Source organism: Bufo gargarizans, chromosome 5, assembly GCF_014858855.1.
Source record: "Bufo gargarizans isolate SCDJY-AF-19 chromosome 5, ASM1485885v1, whole genome shotgun sequence".
NCBI classification, from domain to species: Eukaryota; Metazoa; Chordata; class Amphibia; order Anura; family Bufonidae; genus Bufo; species Bufo gargarizans.
In genome coordinates this window covers 345765488-345783423 of record NC_058084.1, presented here as the reverse complement: position 1 = coordinate 345783423, position 17936 = coordinate 345765488, and the positions used below count along the sequence as shown (strand labels likewise).

General features: G+C 39.4%; 1 protein-coding gene across 3 annotated transcripts in view; it reads left to right on the top strand.

The window, feature by feature from the left end:
• CREB5 (cAMP responsive element binding protein 5) overlaps nt 1-17936 on the top strand; it is a 506504-nt gene that overhangs the window by 451899 nt on the left and 36669 nt on the right. For all 3 annotated transcript variants that reach the window (XM_044293077.1, XM_044293079.1, XM_044293078.1), the window contains one exon: nt 11963-12190. In XM_044293077.1, coding sequence (XP_044149012.1) covers nt 11963-12190 — 228 coding nt within the window. The remainder of the gene's footprint in view (nt 1-11962; nt 12191-17936) is intronic.

Sequence of the window (17936 nt, the reverse complement as noted above, 5' to 3'; positions counted from 1 at the left end):
TCTAAGTGACAGCTTCAGTGGTCTCCTGGTTGACAGCTGTAGCTGTCAATCAGAGCAGAAAGGAGGGCTATAAGAGCACTTCACAGTAAAACACCACCTCCTGAGCACTTGCAGCAGCAGTGCCTAGCAGATTAAAAGTACATATTCACAATACTCTGGATAATAAAAGCTCCACAAAAGGTATGCTCTCTCCACCCAATACCCAGTGCTGTTAGCAGTTTATTATGGAAGAATAGAACTTCATATTCACAATACTCCTGATAATAAAGGCTCCACAAAAGGTATGTTTGTACTGCTTTCCCCAGCCCCTACCTACTGTAGTCAGCATTTTATCATGGAAGACTATAACTTCATATTCACAATACTCCTCATAATAAACACTCCACTAAAGTTATGTTTGTACTGCTTTCCCCAGCCAATACCTAGTGATGTCAGCAGTTTATCATAGAAGAACCAAAGTACATATTCCTAATAATAATAAAAGCTCCACAAACGATATGTTTTTACTGCTCTCCCCAGCCCCTACCTACTGCAGTCAGCAGTTTATCATAGAAGAATATAACTTCATATTCACAATACTCCTGATAATAAAAGATCCACAAAAGGTATATTTGTACTGCACTCCCCAGACCCTACTTACTGCTGTCAACAGTTTATCATGGAAGAATAAAACTTCATATTCACAATACCCCTGATAATAAAAGCTCCACAAAAGGTATATTTGTACTGCATTCCCCAGACCCTTCTTACTGCTGTCAGCAGTTTATCATGGTCAGAACTGTTAACAGACGCCCTTCAATACTATTATAGATAGATCATTGACAAGTTAGTGAATTGCCTCATCTTTGCAGATGTTAAACTGAAGGCTGCACTAAACAGATAGCTCTGAAATACATGTGCCATCTTACTACAGGGAAAAAACAATTGTCCCAAACCAAAAACATACTTGATGAATAATTACCCTTTTTTACGTCAGGAGACAGCAATTATGCTTAAAATTGCTGTATTTTCCTTTAAGTAACCACTGAAGGAAAACACAAGACTGCTTTCAGATGCTGCTAGCAACTGCTGTCTAGTGCACACGTGTTGTCTGGTGGTGCAGCATGCTATATATGTACGAAGAAGAGGTGTTTAACTCAACCTCATAAGTGCTCATCTGTGTAGTAAATACATTAAGAAGGAAAAAAAATTTGGCTGGAATTCTAGTCAGACAGCAGATGTGTTACAAACAAGGCTGCAGACACATAAATTACTGAGCTCCCAAGTCTCAAAATTGTTGCGCTATACACTGTGTACAAATTAACAGACTGTCTTTTATGTGACAGCTATGCTGAAAAGTTAAAATTTGCTCTTTGAGCCTATTCATTTGCGGAGCTCATTACGAAAAAGATAAAAATCAGAGCAGCCGTTACAGGTGCAGTTTTGAAATAAACAGGCTGTCCTACAGACATGTACTTAAGAGAAAGAAAAGAAAACAGCAGTCTAAGGTGATGAGAGGCGGCATTAACTGTGCCCAATTTATTGCAACTACACCTTTTTACTATGCAGAATTTCCATTTAAATAACTGTCTAATTTATAGATAATTTGTGATGTCACCAAATTTAAAAATATCCTATTAAAGAAGTCCTTTCCATTCAAGATCCTCATTTATTAAGCAGGTTGGAGAACATCTATGAAGAGTAAATACTCATTTTGAGGATCTCGCACATCCATGCATTACATGGACAGCCCATGTATTTTGATGCAAACGGTGTAATGCTCAATTTGTTCAGGTTTCCCTTCTACTGTAGATATTGACTGATCACTGGGTGATCTCAGTAGCCGGACACTCTATTATCAGCTTGTTGCCAGTGTATCTTCTAGCAAAATCGATTGTCCATTGTGGACATCTCCTTTAGTTAAAACAAAAATGGTCTAGATATTTTTATCTGTCTAATTCGCTTTTATATTGTTTTTGCAGTTCTGAGGGGTATTGGCTCTTATTGCAGAGATCTAGCAGTGTATGGAGTTTTACTTCAGGCAATGCTCCATTGACAAAACTTATGTAGATTTGCTCTCCTCTAAAAGGAAGAAAACTACCTCATAACAGCAAAACCAGAGACTCCTACTAAAGGAAGAGACACCTAACTGTAGACATCTGTTTTGGGGTTCTTGCACCTAATTGGTACACAGCAGGGCGCAGTTCAGCTAGATGAGATGCCTTTAAGAGGTAATGTACATACTTTTTTACCAAAAAGCATTGCCTGACATAAGTCTCCATAACCAATAAATCTTTTTAGTGAGAACCAGAACCACCCAAGCTGCATCTAATGCTTCTCACCCAGCCAACCAGTGTCCTGTTTTTGTCCATGGAACACTGCCTAAGGTAAGTCTCATAAACTCCTAAATCTCTTCAATGAGAACCAATATCCCTCAGAACTGTAAAAGTAATAGAAAAGTCGTGGGGCACGGGTTAAAATACAGCTGGTTTGATGTATAACATACAACTGTGCCCAAAAATGCAAACCGAAAAATATATTGGCGTTCACGCCAGCCTCACTGCACTTACCCGCATCCTCCACCAATTGTGGGGATTCGCTCTGGTAGTTAGGACTAGCGGATGCGGTATAGAGGCAAAGTACACAGTTGTTGAATCAAACAACATTGATGTATAACAAAATGCAGATAAGGTATATCACAAAACGCAGGTGGCTTGGTGTTTGTTCACACACAAGGAAAGTCCATAAACAATAAAAGTCACCTTTTCTCCTGGGTGTTAATTCACACACTGTTAGCAGTTCAGCCTCATCAAGTCCATAGGTGGCTTGTTCGCCTTTAGAGGGGCCTGAGTCCTCCAGCCCGGCTCAAACCTCAAATCCCAGCACAGCCCTCAGTTCACAGCACACAGACTCCTGAGCTCCACTGTCAGAGGCAGGTAAATTCTCCCACCTGGCAGTGCTGGCTGTTTTTTTATGCCTGGCAAAACCCAACCTGGAACATGGGGAGTAGTCACCCACCCAGCACTTTGACTACTCCCAGTAAGAACCATCCCGGATCAGCTATAACAGCCATGCTAACTCTCACGGTGTCAATTAGCAAAAGTTGCTGCTGACACATAAAATACCGGCTCTTACTTCACCGAGGCCAGGAACCTCAGTGACACATACCTTCCATCCACGATGATTCCTGGTACCTTCTTACAATATATATACAGATGTGTTCAAAATAATAGCAGTCACTGTTTTTGGTAGAAATTATATTTCTACATGGCAAATAATTTACTAGCAGGTGTAGTACAGTAATAGAAATCCAACAGACCCAACAGTCATGACATGAATGCTGCTTATTCTCTTCTATAATTCAATCCCTTATTGAAAGGGGCATGTTCAAAATAATAGCAGTGTGAAGTTCAATTAGTGAGGTCATTCATTCTTTGAAAAACAGGTGACAATTATTGACATTGTTCAGAAGAACAGCGTACCTTGATTAAAAAGTTGATTGGAGAGGGGAAACATATAAAGAAGTGCAGAAAATGATAGGCTGCTTAGCTAAAATGATCGCAAATGCTTTAAAATTCCAACCAAAACCTGAAAGACATGGATGAAAGTGAAAAACTACCATTCAAATGGATAGAAGAATAGCCCAAATGGCAAGGACTAAGCCAACAATCAGCTCCAGGATGATCAAAAAGACATGTACTGAAGAGGTTACAATTTGCCAAAGAGCACATTGACTGGCCTAAAGAGAAATGGAGCAACATTTTGTGGACTGATGAAAGTAAGGTTGTTCTAAACACTAAATTTAAGCCACAGTACACTGTGAAGACTGTGAAGCATGGTGGTGCAAACATCATGAAATGGGGATGTTTCTGATACTACAGTGTTGGGTCTATTTATCGCATACCAGGGATCATGGATCAGTTTGAATACATCAGAATACTTGAAGAGGTCATGCTGCCTTATGCTGAAGAGGAAATGCCCTTGAAATGGGTGTTCCAACAAGACAACGACCCTAAACACACCAGTAAACGTGCAACATCTTAGTTTCAGACCAACAAGATTGACGTTATGGAGTGGCAAGCCCAATCCCCGAATCTTAATCCAATAGAAAACTTGTGGGGTGACATCAAAAATGCAGTTTTTGAGTCAAAACCAAGAAATAGAGAAGTACTGTGGAATGTAGTCCAATCATCCTGGGCTGGAATACCTGTTCACAGTTGCTAGAAGTTGGTTGACTCCATGCAACACAGATGTACAGCAGTTCTCAGAAACAGTGGTTATACAACTGAAAATTAGTTAAGTGATTCAAAGGAAAGCAAAATCTTCAAACATTTTTCAGTTTATATAGTGAATGTTTGAGTTTGTAAAGAAGAATACAAACACTGCTATTTTTTTGAACAGTCTAAAATTCACTTTTCTTCAATTTTATTTAGAGGAACAACACACATTTTATATATTTTTCTTCATGTTTTGATTTGGAATAGAATGTATAGTGTTTCCAATGCATTTGTGTGTATGGAAATAAAAGCTATTAGAAGGATTTTGAGCTTTATTCACTCTTTTAAAAACACTGCTATTATTTGGAACAGAACTGTATATATATATATATATATATATATATATATATATATATATAAAAATATGCAGGAAAAAAATACTGGCAGCACCACCTTTGAAGCAATTGCAGGCGGGTGCAAAGTCCAAGTACGGTAACTGGATCTTACCCACTTGAAAATAATAGAAAAAATTGGACTGCACTCCAGACGGTTCCTTTAGTAAAACAAGTGGTTTTTTTTATTCACACATGTGGTAGCAGCAAAGGAGAGACGTTTCGGCTCAACATGAGCCTTTCTCAAGCATGTTTCTCATGCTTGAGAAAGGCTCATGTTGAGCCGAAACGTCGCTCCTTTGCTGCTACCACATGTGTGAATAAAACACCACTTGTTTTACTAAAGGAACCGTCTGGAGTGCAGTCCAATTTTTTCTATTATATATAAAAATATATACAGTACAGACCAAAAGTTTGGACACACCTTCTCATTCAAAGAGTTTTCTTTATTTTCATGACTATGAAAATTGTAGATTCACACTGAAGGCATCAAAACTATGAATTAACACATGTGGAATTATATACATAACAAAAAAGTGTGAAACAACTGAAAATATGTAATATTCTAGGTTCTTCAAAGTAGCCACCTTTTGCTTTGATTACTGCTTTGCACACTCTTGGCATTCACTTGATGAGCTTCAAGAGGTAGTCACCTGAAATGGTCTTCCAACAGTCTTGAAGTAGTTCCCAGAGATGCTTAGCACTTGTTGGCCCTTTTGCCTTCACTCTGCGGTCCAACTCACCCCAAACCATCTCGATTGGGTTCAGGTCCGGTGACTGTGGAGGCCAGGTCATCTGGAGCAGCACCCCATCACTCTCCTTCATGGTCAAATAGCCCTTACACAGCCTGGAGGTGTGTTTGGGGTCATTGTCCTGTTGAAAAATAAATGATGGTCCAACTAAAGGCAAACCGGATGGAATAGCATGCCGCTGCAAGATGCTGTGGTAGCCATGCTGGTTCAGTATGCCTTCAATTTTGAATAAATCCCCAACAGTGTCACCAGCAAAGCACCCCCACACCATCACACCTCCTCCTCCATGCTTCACGGTGGGAACCAGGCATGTAGAGTCCATCCGTTCACCTTTTCTGCGTCGCACAAAGACACGGTGGTTGGAACCAAAGATCTCAAATTTGGACTCATCAGACCAAAGCACAGATTTCCACTGGTCTAATGTCCATTCTTTGTGTTCTTTAGTCCAAACAAGTCTCTTCTGCTTGTTGCCTGTCCTTAGCAGTGGTTTCCTAGCAGATATTCTACCATGAAGGCCTTATTCACACAGTCTCCTCTTAACAGTTGTTCTAGAGATGTGTCTGCTGCTAGAACTCTGTGTGGCATTGACCTGGTCTCTAATCTGAGCTGCTGCTAACCTGCGATTTCTGAGGCTGGTGACTCGGATGAACTTATCCTCCGCAGCAGAGGTGACTCTTGGTCTTCCTTTCCTGGGGCGGTCCGCATGTGAGACAGTTTCTTTGTAGCGCTTGATGGTTTTTGTGACTGCACTTGGGGACACTTTCAAAGTTTTCCCAATTTTCCAACTGACTGACCTTCATTTCTTAAAGTAATGATGGCCACTTGTTTTTCTTTACTAAGCTGCTTTTTCCTTGCCATAATACAAATTCTAACAGTCTATTCAGTAGGACTATCAGCTGTGTATCCACCTGACTTCTCCACCACGCAACTGATGGTCCCAACCCCATTTATAAGGCAAGAAATCCCACTTATTAAACCTGACAGGGCACACCTGTGAAGTGAAAACCATTTCAGGTGACTACCTCTTGAAGCTCATCAAGAGAATGCCAAGAGTGTGCAAAGCAGTAATCAAAGCAAAAGGTGGCTACTTTGAAGAACCTAGAATATGACATATTTTCAGTTGTTTCACACATATTTTCAGTTGTTTCACACTTTTTTGTAATGTAAATAATTCCACATGTGTTAATTCATAGTTTTGATGCCTTCAGTGTGAATCTACAATTTTCATAGTCATGAAAATAAAGAAAACTCTTTGAATGAGAAGGTGTGTCCAAACTTTTGGTCTGTACTGTATATAAAATTTCTCAGTGTATATGCCAAACGCTGCCCCCCACACACACATACACTTAATGTACTATTATTTCATCCTAATCCTATCCGTCTGAACAACACAATTATATACAATCATCAAGTAACTCATAGAATTCTTCTACTATATAAATACACAGATCTTATATTGTAATATATTTTTAATTTGAGTGATTATTACTAGAGCCTTGCATGCACCAGCACGATCACGTGATCTCTAGTGACTGTAAATCTGCACGCCACTCATGTGCCTTCTAAGTAGTACGCACCTTGTCAGTCTCCCAAGGACAGCACTTAGTTTTACAGGTTTAGGCTCTCCTTAAAATGATGAGCCCTGTGAATATTGTGTAATGGCACTTTAATCAGTGGGAATCTAGTCAATGTAGAAGCCCCTTTAGAAATCTTTTCCTTACCAGGCTGCATGTCAGAAATAATTTAGAAGGCAGTGGCTACGCCTTTGAACTCTTGCCAGAACTGAGGATGTGTGATAAGAGGTTAACACTACAATGTTATTAGTGATTTAGTATCTATAGTAGACATGTTATATTGTATCTGCAGGCTGGTAGACAGAACATAATGCGCTTCCAGGCAGGATAATGCATTGTAAGCATACCTTTGGTAAACATACACCAATTTATCAGGAGACTGCATAAACAACAATTTTCTAATTTACTCTTATTTTGTTACTGCCCCTTTCATAGGCAAAAGCATTGTGTAATCTTTCCACAATCAGACCACTATATTTGTCATATTGTCCTTTACTAGTTATACACAATTTTAGCTGTGTGGTATTTTTAATAGTTTGTGGCACATGTTACTATATTTTGGGTACTGTACCTCTGTGTGTACCTTATTATTATTACTATTATTATTATTATTATTAATATTATTATTTTGTCTTTGCTATATACTGTATTTTGGTGCTGTACCCAACTGACTTATCTTGAAAGGACTTCCATTCCTACTGGTATCTACACATTCTAGTACACTTTTCTGCCATAATTCCATCTATCAAATAAATTAATTGCTAGATAACCAACATGCACTAGAGTCTAGACACTGCAAAGTTTTAATACCCTACCTAAAAGAAAGGAGAAATTTGTGTTCTAGTCTAATTATTTCACAGAAAATTATGGAACCTGGCCTTTTACACATTGTAAACAAACTGTTTTAACATGGATATATATACACACACACTGAACAAAAATATAAACGCAACACTTTCGGTTTTGCTCCCATTTTGCATGAGCTGAACTCAAAGATCTTAAACATTTTCTACATACACAAAAGACCCATTACTCTATTGTTCACAAATCTGTCTAAATCTGTGTTAGTGAGCACTTCTCCTTTGCCGAGATAATCCATCCCACCTCACAGGTGTGGCATATCAAGGTGCTTAGACTGCCCACAATAAAAGACCACTCTGAAATGTGCATATTTTTGCCTTACTGGGGGGGGAAGGGGGTCAGAAAACCAGTCAGTATCTGGGTGTGGCCACCATTTGCCTCACGCAGTGCAACACATCTTCGTTGCATAGAGTTGATCAGGTTGTTGATTGTGGCCTGTGGAATGTTGGTCCATTCCTCTTCAATAGCTGTGCAAAGTTGCAGAATATTGGCAGGAATTGGAACACGCTATATCCGCCGATCCAGAGCATCCCAAACATGCTTATGGTAGAGAAAAGAGCATTCATTGCACGGGCAACAGCTCTGGTAGACATTCCTGCAGTCAGCATGTCAATTGCACGCTTCCTCAAACGTTCCGACATCTGTGGCATTGTGCTATGTGATCAAACTGCACATTTCAGAGTGGTCTTTTATTGTGGGCAGTCTAAGGCACACCTGTGCAATATTCATGCTGTCTAATCAGCACCTTGATATGCCACACCTGTGAGGTGGGATGGATTATCTCGGCAAAGGAGACATGCTCACTAACACAGATTTAGACAGATTTGTGAACAATATTTGAGAGTAATGGGTCTTTTGTGTATGTAGAAAATGTTTGAGTTCAGCTCATGCAAAATTGGAGAAAAGCCGAAAGTGTTGCGTTTATATTTGTGTTCAGTGTATATATATAATTCAAGTAGTGGAACATCTCACTTTAGGCACGTCCAATCAATAGAGATGCACCACAACCACACTCCACAAAAAGTTGTCTCTATGCCACACATTTAGTTTGTTTGCAGCATGTACACCAAACACCATAGTACTATACCATACAAGTAAAAATAAATACCATTCATAAACAGAGTAAAAATCTGCAACGAATTTTAATTATTTTGTGGGTCTTCATGTCCACAGTTTGTATCTGTTACAGATTTTTATGGCAGGTAAAATTAGAGAGCCTAGCTGCCTCAGTTTTGGCAACAAAATCTACATATAAGGATGGAGAAGGTTTAGGCAGATGCCACCCTATATTTTTAGGTCCTGTTCAAGTCTCTGTTGTGCCTTCCATTTATAATAAATCCCTCACACAACTGACACCAAAGTCACCTGATGGACACCATTGACTGGTGTTTTTTACCAGAAAAAAATTGTCTGTATGATGTGCTGTTTTTTTTCAATTATCTAAATTCCCAAAAAAATCTAAAATAATATTGTGAACTGGAAAAAAAAAGACTAAAGGAACACCCAAAATGGCTGTGTCCTCAAAAAATGCTAATAAAATGTATATAGATCAGTGGGACTACAGACATAAAAAAAATGCTTAAAATTGGTCAATTGGTAGCTTTCACTTCCTCAAATTCCTAATATTACCATATAGCTGATGAAGACACACATTTAATTGTTTTCAGTCATATAACCAGCAAGAGAGTACATCAAGCTGTAAGGACTCATGCATGGTTTGCTTGAAAATACATGTATCCACTGGACATTTATAAAGCAGGGAAGTGTCCTGGGCTCTTGGCTGTAAACCGTCCAAACACCCCTCTGCTTTTGATTGCCATCTCCATTGGTGTCCACCTTCAATCTACATCCTAATCAATCAGTGGGAAATCGCATGAGCTATCCATCAACATTTAGAAACACAAATTCTTACAATAGGAGTGCAGTACTGTTAAGCAACTTTCTAATTGGTGCATTAACAGTCATTACAAGGCTGGGCTGGCCATAAGCCTGAGGACCAAGTTTTCTGCATGACTTCCCAAAAACATGGGCCTCTTGAATGGAAAGTCAGTGTTTGGCTACAGTACAGACTTACTAGATACATTATAAAAAGTCATGTATGGACCCCCACATCATCAGTTTTATCTGATATCAGTCTTTCGTGTTATGAATGAGTTTTGAAAAGGACAAAGACAATGGATCCATTTTACCTGAGGTCAAAAATGTTGATTCAAGGCATAAATATAAGCACACCTTATCTGTTCAACACAACAGAACTATTTCCAGCAACTGCAAATTGGAACAGGATTATCCAGACTAGAAGACTAGAGAGTTAAAATTATGTGATCCTGCTAATTTGCCATCATGGCTGAGCAGCCTGACAGGAAAATGCACCAATATGTAGTATATGCAAGTACTAGAGCGTAGTGTGTAGTGAGACACCCCCAGGCATCTCTGCAAGTGGAGGCAACCAGTAATGCTCACATTTTAGGGCAGGTTGCTGGAGAACCCTTTTAAGGCCCCTTTACACTAGACTTACTAGGCAATTATAAGGAACAGATCACTACTAAGATCAGTCATCACTAAAAACATTGTTTCTGGACAGCGGTTCCCTGTTTACACAGGATACTGTGCTACCTAGAAACAATGATTTTGGGTGCCGCATCGATGATACTTTTCTCTTGTTGAACAAGCTGATCATCTGTGGCCCATTTACACAGGACAGTTATCGGGAACTGGCGTTCGTGTGAACATTCAGTCCCAATAATTGTCCCTATGGAAAAAAGGGCCTTAACTTAGGAAACCATAAGGAGTTGTCATCTATTTAAGATGTTTAACATATAGCGAACAGTGAAAATGATCAGCACAGTAATGAAGTCCTCTTGAACGAATGGGTGCAGACAGAGCCTCAAATGACCAGACTCAAAATGTATTAGTCCAACCACAAATGGCTCCACTGAAGAGCTGAATTGTTGCACTGTGTACTATGGGTGAATACATCCTATACGTGGCTGGAAGCAATTGGAGTGTGGCTTAATTGCTTTTATAATTATTTTTAAGCCTTATACTTTTGCCATCTGACAATGACCATTGGTCTTGACTATGAAAAGATGAATGTTGTTAGGTGTGATAAATACTGAGATGAGCAAATTTTCCCGAAGTTTGTTTCATATCTGATCAATGGTCATATTTTTTTTTTTAATTCAAAGCAAATTTAAATTGTGCACAAATCACATCCAACATGTAACATCCATCTGAGAAACATCCATTTGATATGCATATCAGCTCTCACTTAAAAGGGAAAGAAAACTTCTCTTTCTAATTTGCCTAAACAAGAAATTCAGACCTCAGATCAGCCCTCAATGTTAGACCCCATCAGACTTCAGATCAGATTAAAATAAAAGCCTCCTCTTACCTATCCTGCGCCACGGCTCCTCTTCACCTCCGGCAGAAGTTGCGCTCCCCTGTCTTCCTGGCCTGCGCTCCCCTGTCACCTGACTGCGTGCACTAGTATTCACTTTATAAGACGCACTTCCACCCCCCCTTCCCCCCCCCCCCCCCCCCACTATTGGGTGAAAAAAGTGCATCTTATAAAGCGAAAAATACGGGTAACTAGATATTGATGGCCTATCCTGAGGAGAGGTTATCAATGTTAAAATCCTGGACGACGGCTTTAAAGTGGATTAACATGGCAATTTGTGCAACATTTATCTTTTTTCAGGCGCTGCTGTTAAGCTTGAATAAGTGGTTCATTTTTTGAGAGTCTATGGACTCCCTCTTGCCACTGACTCCTGCCCAAGTGACAAATGGTCAAGTCACCCTTGTTTTTAGGGGTGTAGCTCTAGGGGGTGCAGATATAGAATTTGCACAGGGGCCCTGGCGCCTGAGGAGGCCAGAAGGCTCCTTTGTCACATAACAAGACCAGTATTATAAATGACATGTGGTAGGTGAGTGCGCTCTTACAGATTTTGGATCGAGGTCCAGGAGCTTCAAGTTGCACCTCTTCATGCTCCTGTGTAAAACATACATACAAACATTTTTGTCTTAATATTTTTGACAGATAATTTATTTATCCATATGAATTTATGTAAATAAAAGAAATACAGAGCTGTCATTTGAATGATGTTTTGGCTGACATTTCTAGCACCACATTTTACATGTCTGTTTTTAGTAGCATGAGAGTCAATTAGCTTTTCTTCTTTGTCCAGCTCTCACCAGCAGCACAGCAAATGCAGCCCACTCAGACAATACAACCCCCTCAGCCCACGGGAGGCCGACGCAGGAGGGTGGTGGATGAGGATCCAGACGAGAGGCGGCGAAAGTTTCTGGAAAGGAACCGAGCAGCTGCCACCCGGTGCAGACAGAAAAGGAAGGTCTGGGTGATGTCACTGGAAAAGAAAGCAGAGGAACTCACCCAGACAAACATGCAGCTTCAGGTGTGTACTGTACAGCCTCAGAGAGCCACTGTTTAGAGCCCGAGCATTTTCTGTACCACTCCATCATACACAACCTGCCTGTAAAGCAAGACATATTAGATTAATAATAAAAACACAGACATAATCTGCCCTCAAAAATGATTGAGGTTCTCTTATGAAAACAAGCCATGTCCAAGGATGCCAAAGTGAACTTTCTGCAGAAGTAAAAGCTTCATTAAGATTTATTGATATAAGCCCACGGGTCTAGTCTATACATAACATAACTTTATTTTTCCTTTTTAATATAACATTTATCCAGTACAAGTTATTAAGGATATTGAGGTATTAAACTTTATGTCCTTTTCCTTTAAATTAATTCCTGAAAAAAACATAAGCTTTCAGAGTAATGTGTAAGGAATTAATCCGCCTTATTTCAAAATGTAGGATAAGAGGACTTTATGGTACTCTATTCACGTTATTTCCAAATACAACAATTAAAATGCCCAAACGATTTAACATTTTTAATTTTCCTTTTTAAATAACAACGTTTTATTACTATGAAATATTTATTTTAGAAATGTATTTTTGTGAATTGGGGTCTTTTGGTCCTTGTGAACCAGGGGACTGAGAGCACAGCATAGGGAGAGAGGAGCAAACAAACATTGGACTGATCGTGCATTATACATTCACACATTATAGCAGAAGCTTTGAAATGTCAGGAGGTCAAACCGTGTACTAAGGGGTTGTTCAGGATTTTGCTTTTGATGGCCTATCCTCAGGAATGGCCATCAATATTTGATTGGCACCCTACACACCCTGCACCCTGATCAGCAGTTCTCTAGTAGCTCTAATACCACAGTTCCGTCCATTGTGTAGTGGACATAGCTAGTAAATGCAGTATTGCTCCCAGTGCTGCAGCAACCAGCTCTACCCACTACACTATAAACAGAGCAGTGTAATTACACAGCTGACTTCTGTTGCAGTAACTACCCCGAAACCACTGATCAGCAGTGGTGATTGAGTGTTGGAACCCCACCAAACAGATATTGATGGCCTATCCTAAGGTACAGTATCCTAATAGTAAATTCCTGGATGACCCTTTTAATTGGCTTGTGCTAAGTCATGTACACAGTTTTGTTGTTCTTAACCCCTTCCCGACACATGACATAATAGTACGTCATAGCGGCAAGTGACTTCCCACATTTAGACATACGTCATGGTGATCGGGCGGGCACCTGAGCGGTGTGCGTCCGATCACTGCAGGGGCCCAACAGTCACTGATAGCCGGGCCCATGCTGTATTCACTGGCATCGCTGTAAAAGCTGATGCCGGTGGATTAACCCCTTTTATGCCGCGGTCTGCCCTGACCGCATAGAAGGGGTTTGCAGCGGATGAGGGAGCCTATCGGGTCCCCGCACTGCTGTGGTAGGGACCAGATGGGTAAATTGGCAGCCTGATGCCGTGCATAGGCTGCCCAATGCCTTGTACTGATCAGATGGCCAAGAGAGGAGAGAAGGCGCTCATAGGTGAGGGTAAACAGATAGATGTCCCTTCCCCCTAACCAAGATGAGTGAAGTTACTCACCTGGTTTGGTTTGCACTGATTGTGGTGCAACCTTGGTGGAGGGAAGTTTGAAGAGTTGAGGTTGTCTGGGTTGGTGCTGCCGGATGGTGTCCGAAGTAACCCTGGGCGGGGGCCAGACCCCAACAGCGCCGCAACAGCAGGACACTCTCCAGCAATCCCCATCAGCATTCCTTCTGAAAGGGACCTCCAGGAGAGGGCACCAGCGGACTCACGTTGCCAAGGATACAGACTTGATAAAGGGGTCCTGAGTACCCCGAAACGCGTCGTCTTTTCAAAATAAAAAATTCTCGTATCCAAGCTCGGGTTGTGATTTGCACCTTAAGTCCATTGGCTCGCCGCACGTATCCAGTGCAGACGAGATTTTTTATATTCCAATGCCTTGCACGGCATGGGGACCTCCCTTCTATGGGTTCCGAGGAGATTCAGCCCCAGGTTCAGTCTCCTAGGCAACCTGTTAGTGTATTACTCAGATGTATTGTAATGCATTGCAGAGGGGATCGGACCCCCAAAAGTTGAAGTCCCAGAGTGGGACAGAAATAAAGTTTTAAAAAAAAAGTTAAAAAAGTGTTTTTAATAAAAAAAAATAAAGTTTCAAGTAAAAAAAAGAAAATAAATGCCCCTTTCCCCAGCTTTATAATAAAAAAATAAAAAATAAAATAAAAACACACATATTATGTATCGCTGCATCCATAACAACTGGCTCTATAAATATTTCACATGATCCACCCCGTCCGATAAACACCGTAAAAAATAAATAAAATAAAAAATGTGTCAAAAAAAGCAATTTTTGTCATCTTACATCACAAAAAGTGCAACACCAAGCGATAAAAAAGGAGTATGCCCCCCCAAAATGTTACCAATAAAACCTCATTCCACAAAAAATGAGCCCCTACATAAGACAATCACCCTAAAAATAAACTATAGCTCTCAGAATATGGAGACACTAAAACATAATTTTTTTTGTTTCAAAAATGCTATTATTGTATTAAAGTGAAATAAATAAAAAAAATAGACATAGTAGGTATCACCGCATCCATAACAATCATCTCTATAAAAATATCACATGACCTAACCCCTCAGGTGAACACCATAAAAAAAAGAAATTTTTTGTCACCTAACATCACATAAAGCGATCAAAAAGGTTTATGCCCCCAAAATAGTATCAATCAAACCTTCACCTCATCCTGCAAAAAATGAGCCCCTACCTAAGACAAAAAATTAAATTCTAAGCCTTCTAACGTCCTAAAAAAATAAAATGACATTTACAAAATGATGCCAACATAAAGTAGACATATGGGGAATGTTAAGTAATAAATATTTTATGAGGTATCACTTTCTGTTTTAAAAGCAGAGAAATAAACATTTTGACAATTGTGAATTTTTCTAAATTTTTGATAAATTTGGGATTTTTTCATATATAAAGGGGAAATATATTGACTCAAATTTTTGACTGTCATGAAGTACAATGTGTCACGAGAAAACAGTCTCAGAATGGCTTAGATAAATAAAAGTGTTTCAAAGTTATTACCACATAACGTGACACATGTCAGATTTGCAAAAAATGGCCTGGGCAGGAGGGTGAAAACTGTCTCGGGGTAGAAGGGGTTAATGAAAACAGTCAACCATTTTGGAAACATCTTACATCTCACTAATTTGATTTATACCAGGGATTTAGGATTTTTTTTACAGCAAAAATAGAGCATTCCACAGCACTGTTCCTCTCACTGGAAGCCTGATAGACCATTTATAAATCAAGAGGATCCATCAGGGTTTGTCAAAATCTTTTTGAAAATAACTTTGACATAACTCATATTGCTTTGTTATATGAACAGAGCCTTCAGAGAACTTCTTTGAGGCACTGGAACATTTAGTTTTTTCCTAGATTTACTGTACAACCCATGGTGGGATAAGTTCTAAGAGATTTTGTACAGGTTTTGAACATTTAGCAACAGTTATATATGTTTTGTTAATTTTACAAACTCTGAACAAGATGATGCATCAATTTAGTGATCACAAGGTTCAGACTTGGACTTTGTGCTACCATTAGAAGTAAAACCAGAATGCAATGATTTGTATATCTCATAGACCCATATTTTATTCACAATAGAATAGATCATAGAAAGCATATCAGATGTTTTACTATTTCATAAAAAAAATTACCGTAACTCATTTAGAACTTGATGGCAGCAACTCTTCTCAAACATAAAAGTTTGGTTCTAATAAAAAAACTGCTGGATGATCAATTTGCTAGTGAGTCACGTGACTGTTAGAGAGACAGAGTCTCTCAGAAGCAAAGATGGACTGAGGTTCATCAATCTGGAAAAACTGCATCTAAAAATTGTGGAACAATTTCAGAAAAATGTTCCTCAATGTAAAACCGTGAACACTCTGAACATTCCACCAGGAGGGGGTGGCCACCGGCCACGCCAAATTTATTATCATACTATTATTCTATGGGCACATGTTCTGCCAGAGGATGTGCCTAATATATGAGGCGCGCGTCTTATCATAAATTAGGCGTGTGCTCTGGCTGCACAAGGGATATCAAGAGTTGATAAATCTCCCAATATATGTATTTGGCTCTACGGCAGAAAAGAAGAAAGTCATCAACTACAACTCCGTCACCTCAAGATCATAGGAGGGCCCCATTTGTTACAGAAACGGGGAAGGCTAAGGCTCCATGTCGATGCATAGAGAAGGAAAAGTAAAGGACAGTGGAGAACAGAGCCACAGTAGAGTTTAACTGTACATGGGTAATGAAGACTTTGTGAGATTATGCAGTCATATTTTAGTATAACGTTTGTGCAGCTGTCAATGTACACATGTGTCCTATTACAAGGGTGTTCATTTCAGTTCACAAGTTGGCACGTTTATAGATGTTTAGCTTTTGTTACAAAGGTTGCAGAGTCACAGTTTACCTGAAGGTTAAAAACACATACCCAGCATGGAGTAATATCAATCGTGAGCTTCGGGCAGAGATAGTATCTTCACATCTTTTGATTCTGAGTAGGTAAGGGGGAAAGGTTAAAAGCATTAACCATTGCCATATGCACCTGCAAAATGTCTTCAGCAAACCACGTGAAGCCACTTACTAATATAGGAACAGTCCGGCAAAGGGATGACAATAGATTGGAAATACTTTTGTACTTGTAGGACTGGCCCAACCATGATTCTACTGCAAGGTGTAATATGGTGGTGACCTCCACAGGTAGTTCAAGCAAATTGTAGCCTAAATGTTGATTGCAAGTGTATTCACAGACATTTATTATATGTCTATTGACAACGTATGACATATTGTATTCCTAATTTATACTGTTTTCATTTCAAAACATTATTAGCTCACAAGCTTGCTAATATGTGTTCCTTTAAAGGGAACCTGACATCTACAATAAACAGTTGATATTGTAACTTAATATAATTGCTGCATTAAAATTAATAGACATGTTACATATAGAACTGGCCCCTGAGCCACTTTTTTGGCATACCGATGACTATCTCAGAAAAAGTGAGTGGGACTTTTTTACTAATACATTGTAACAAAAGTACTCAAAAAGTATGACAATACTTAACCCCTTCTTGCCCGCTTCACGTAAATATACAGCAGCTTGCAGCAGACCATTTTGCATAACTGCATGATATCTTCATTGCTCCCTCTTCTCCTAATGATGAAAGGGTTCCTGCCTTGGGCGAGAGCAGGGAAGACTGTAACTAACAGCCACTGGCTCAGGTCACGACACTGGACATCCAAAGTAGTGGCCAATTAACCCCTCCCTGTAAATAACATGTGAATAAACGGTCTAAAGCTAAAATAGGCTTAAAGAACATTATTGTTCTTTGGTGCTGTAGTGTCATCATACATTACACAATGTACACATATTTGATATGCACAGGAGAATTAGGGGATTCATTTTTGGGGTCAATATTATTTAGTCAAACTGTGTCAAAAACAGCATGTAAAATGAGGAAAACTGTATTTTTTTCCTGTTTTTGAATAAAACCCAAACAATTAAATAGTATCCAATTTAATTTTGAATAATAAGAAAGCCCCATATCTCTTGCAAAAAAAGAAACAAACCATTCTGGGGTACACTGAGAAACCAGTTAAATCCCCCTCCCTTCATGAAAGAGTTTTAAAAAAAAAAAATAACGGTAGGGTATATAATGCTCACCTTAACATACAACA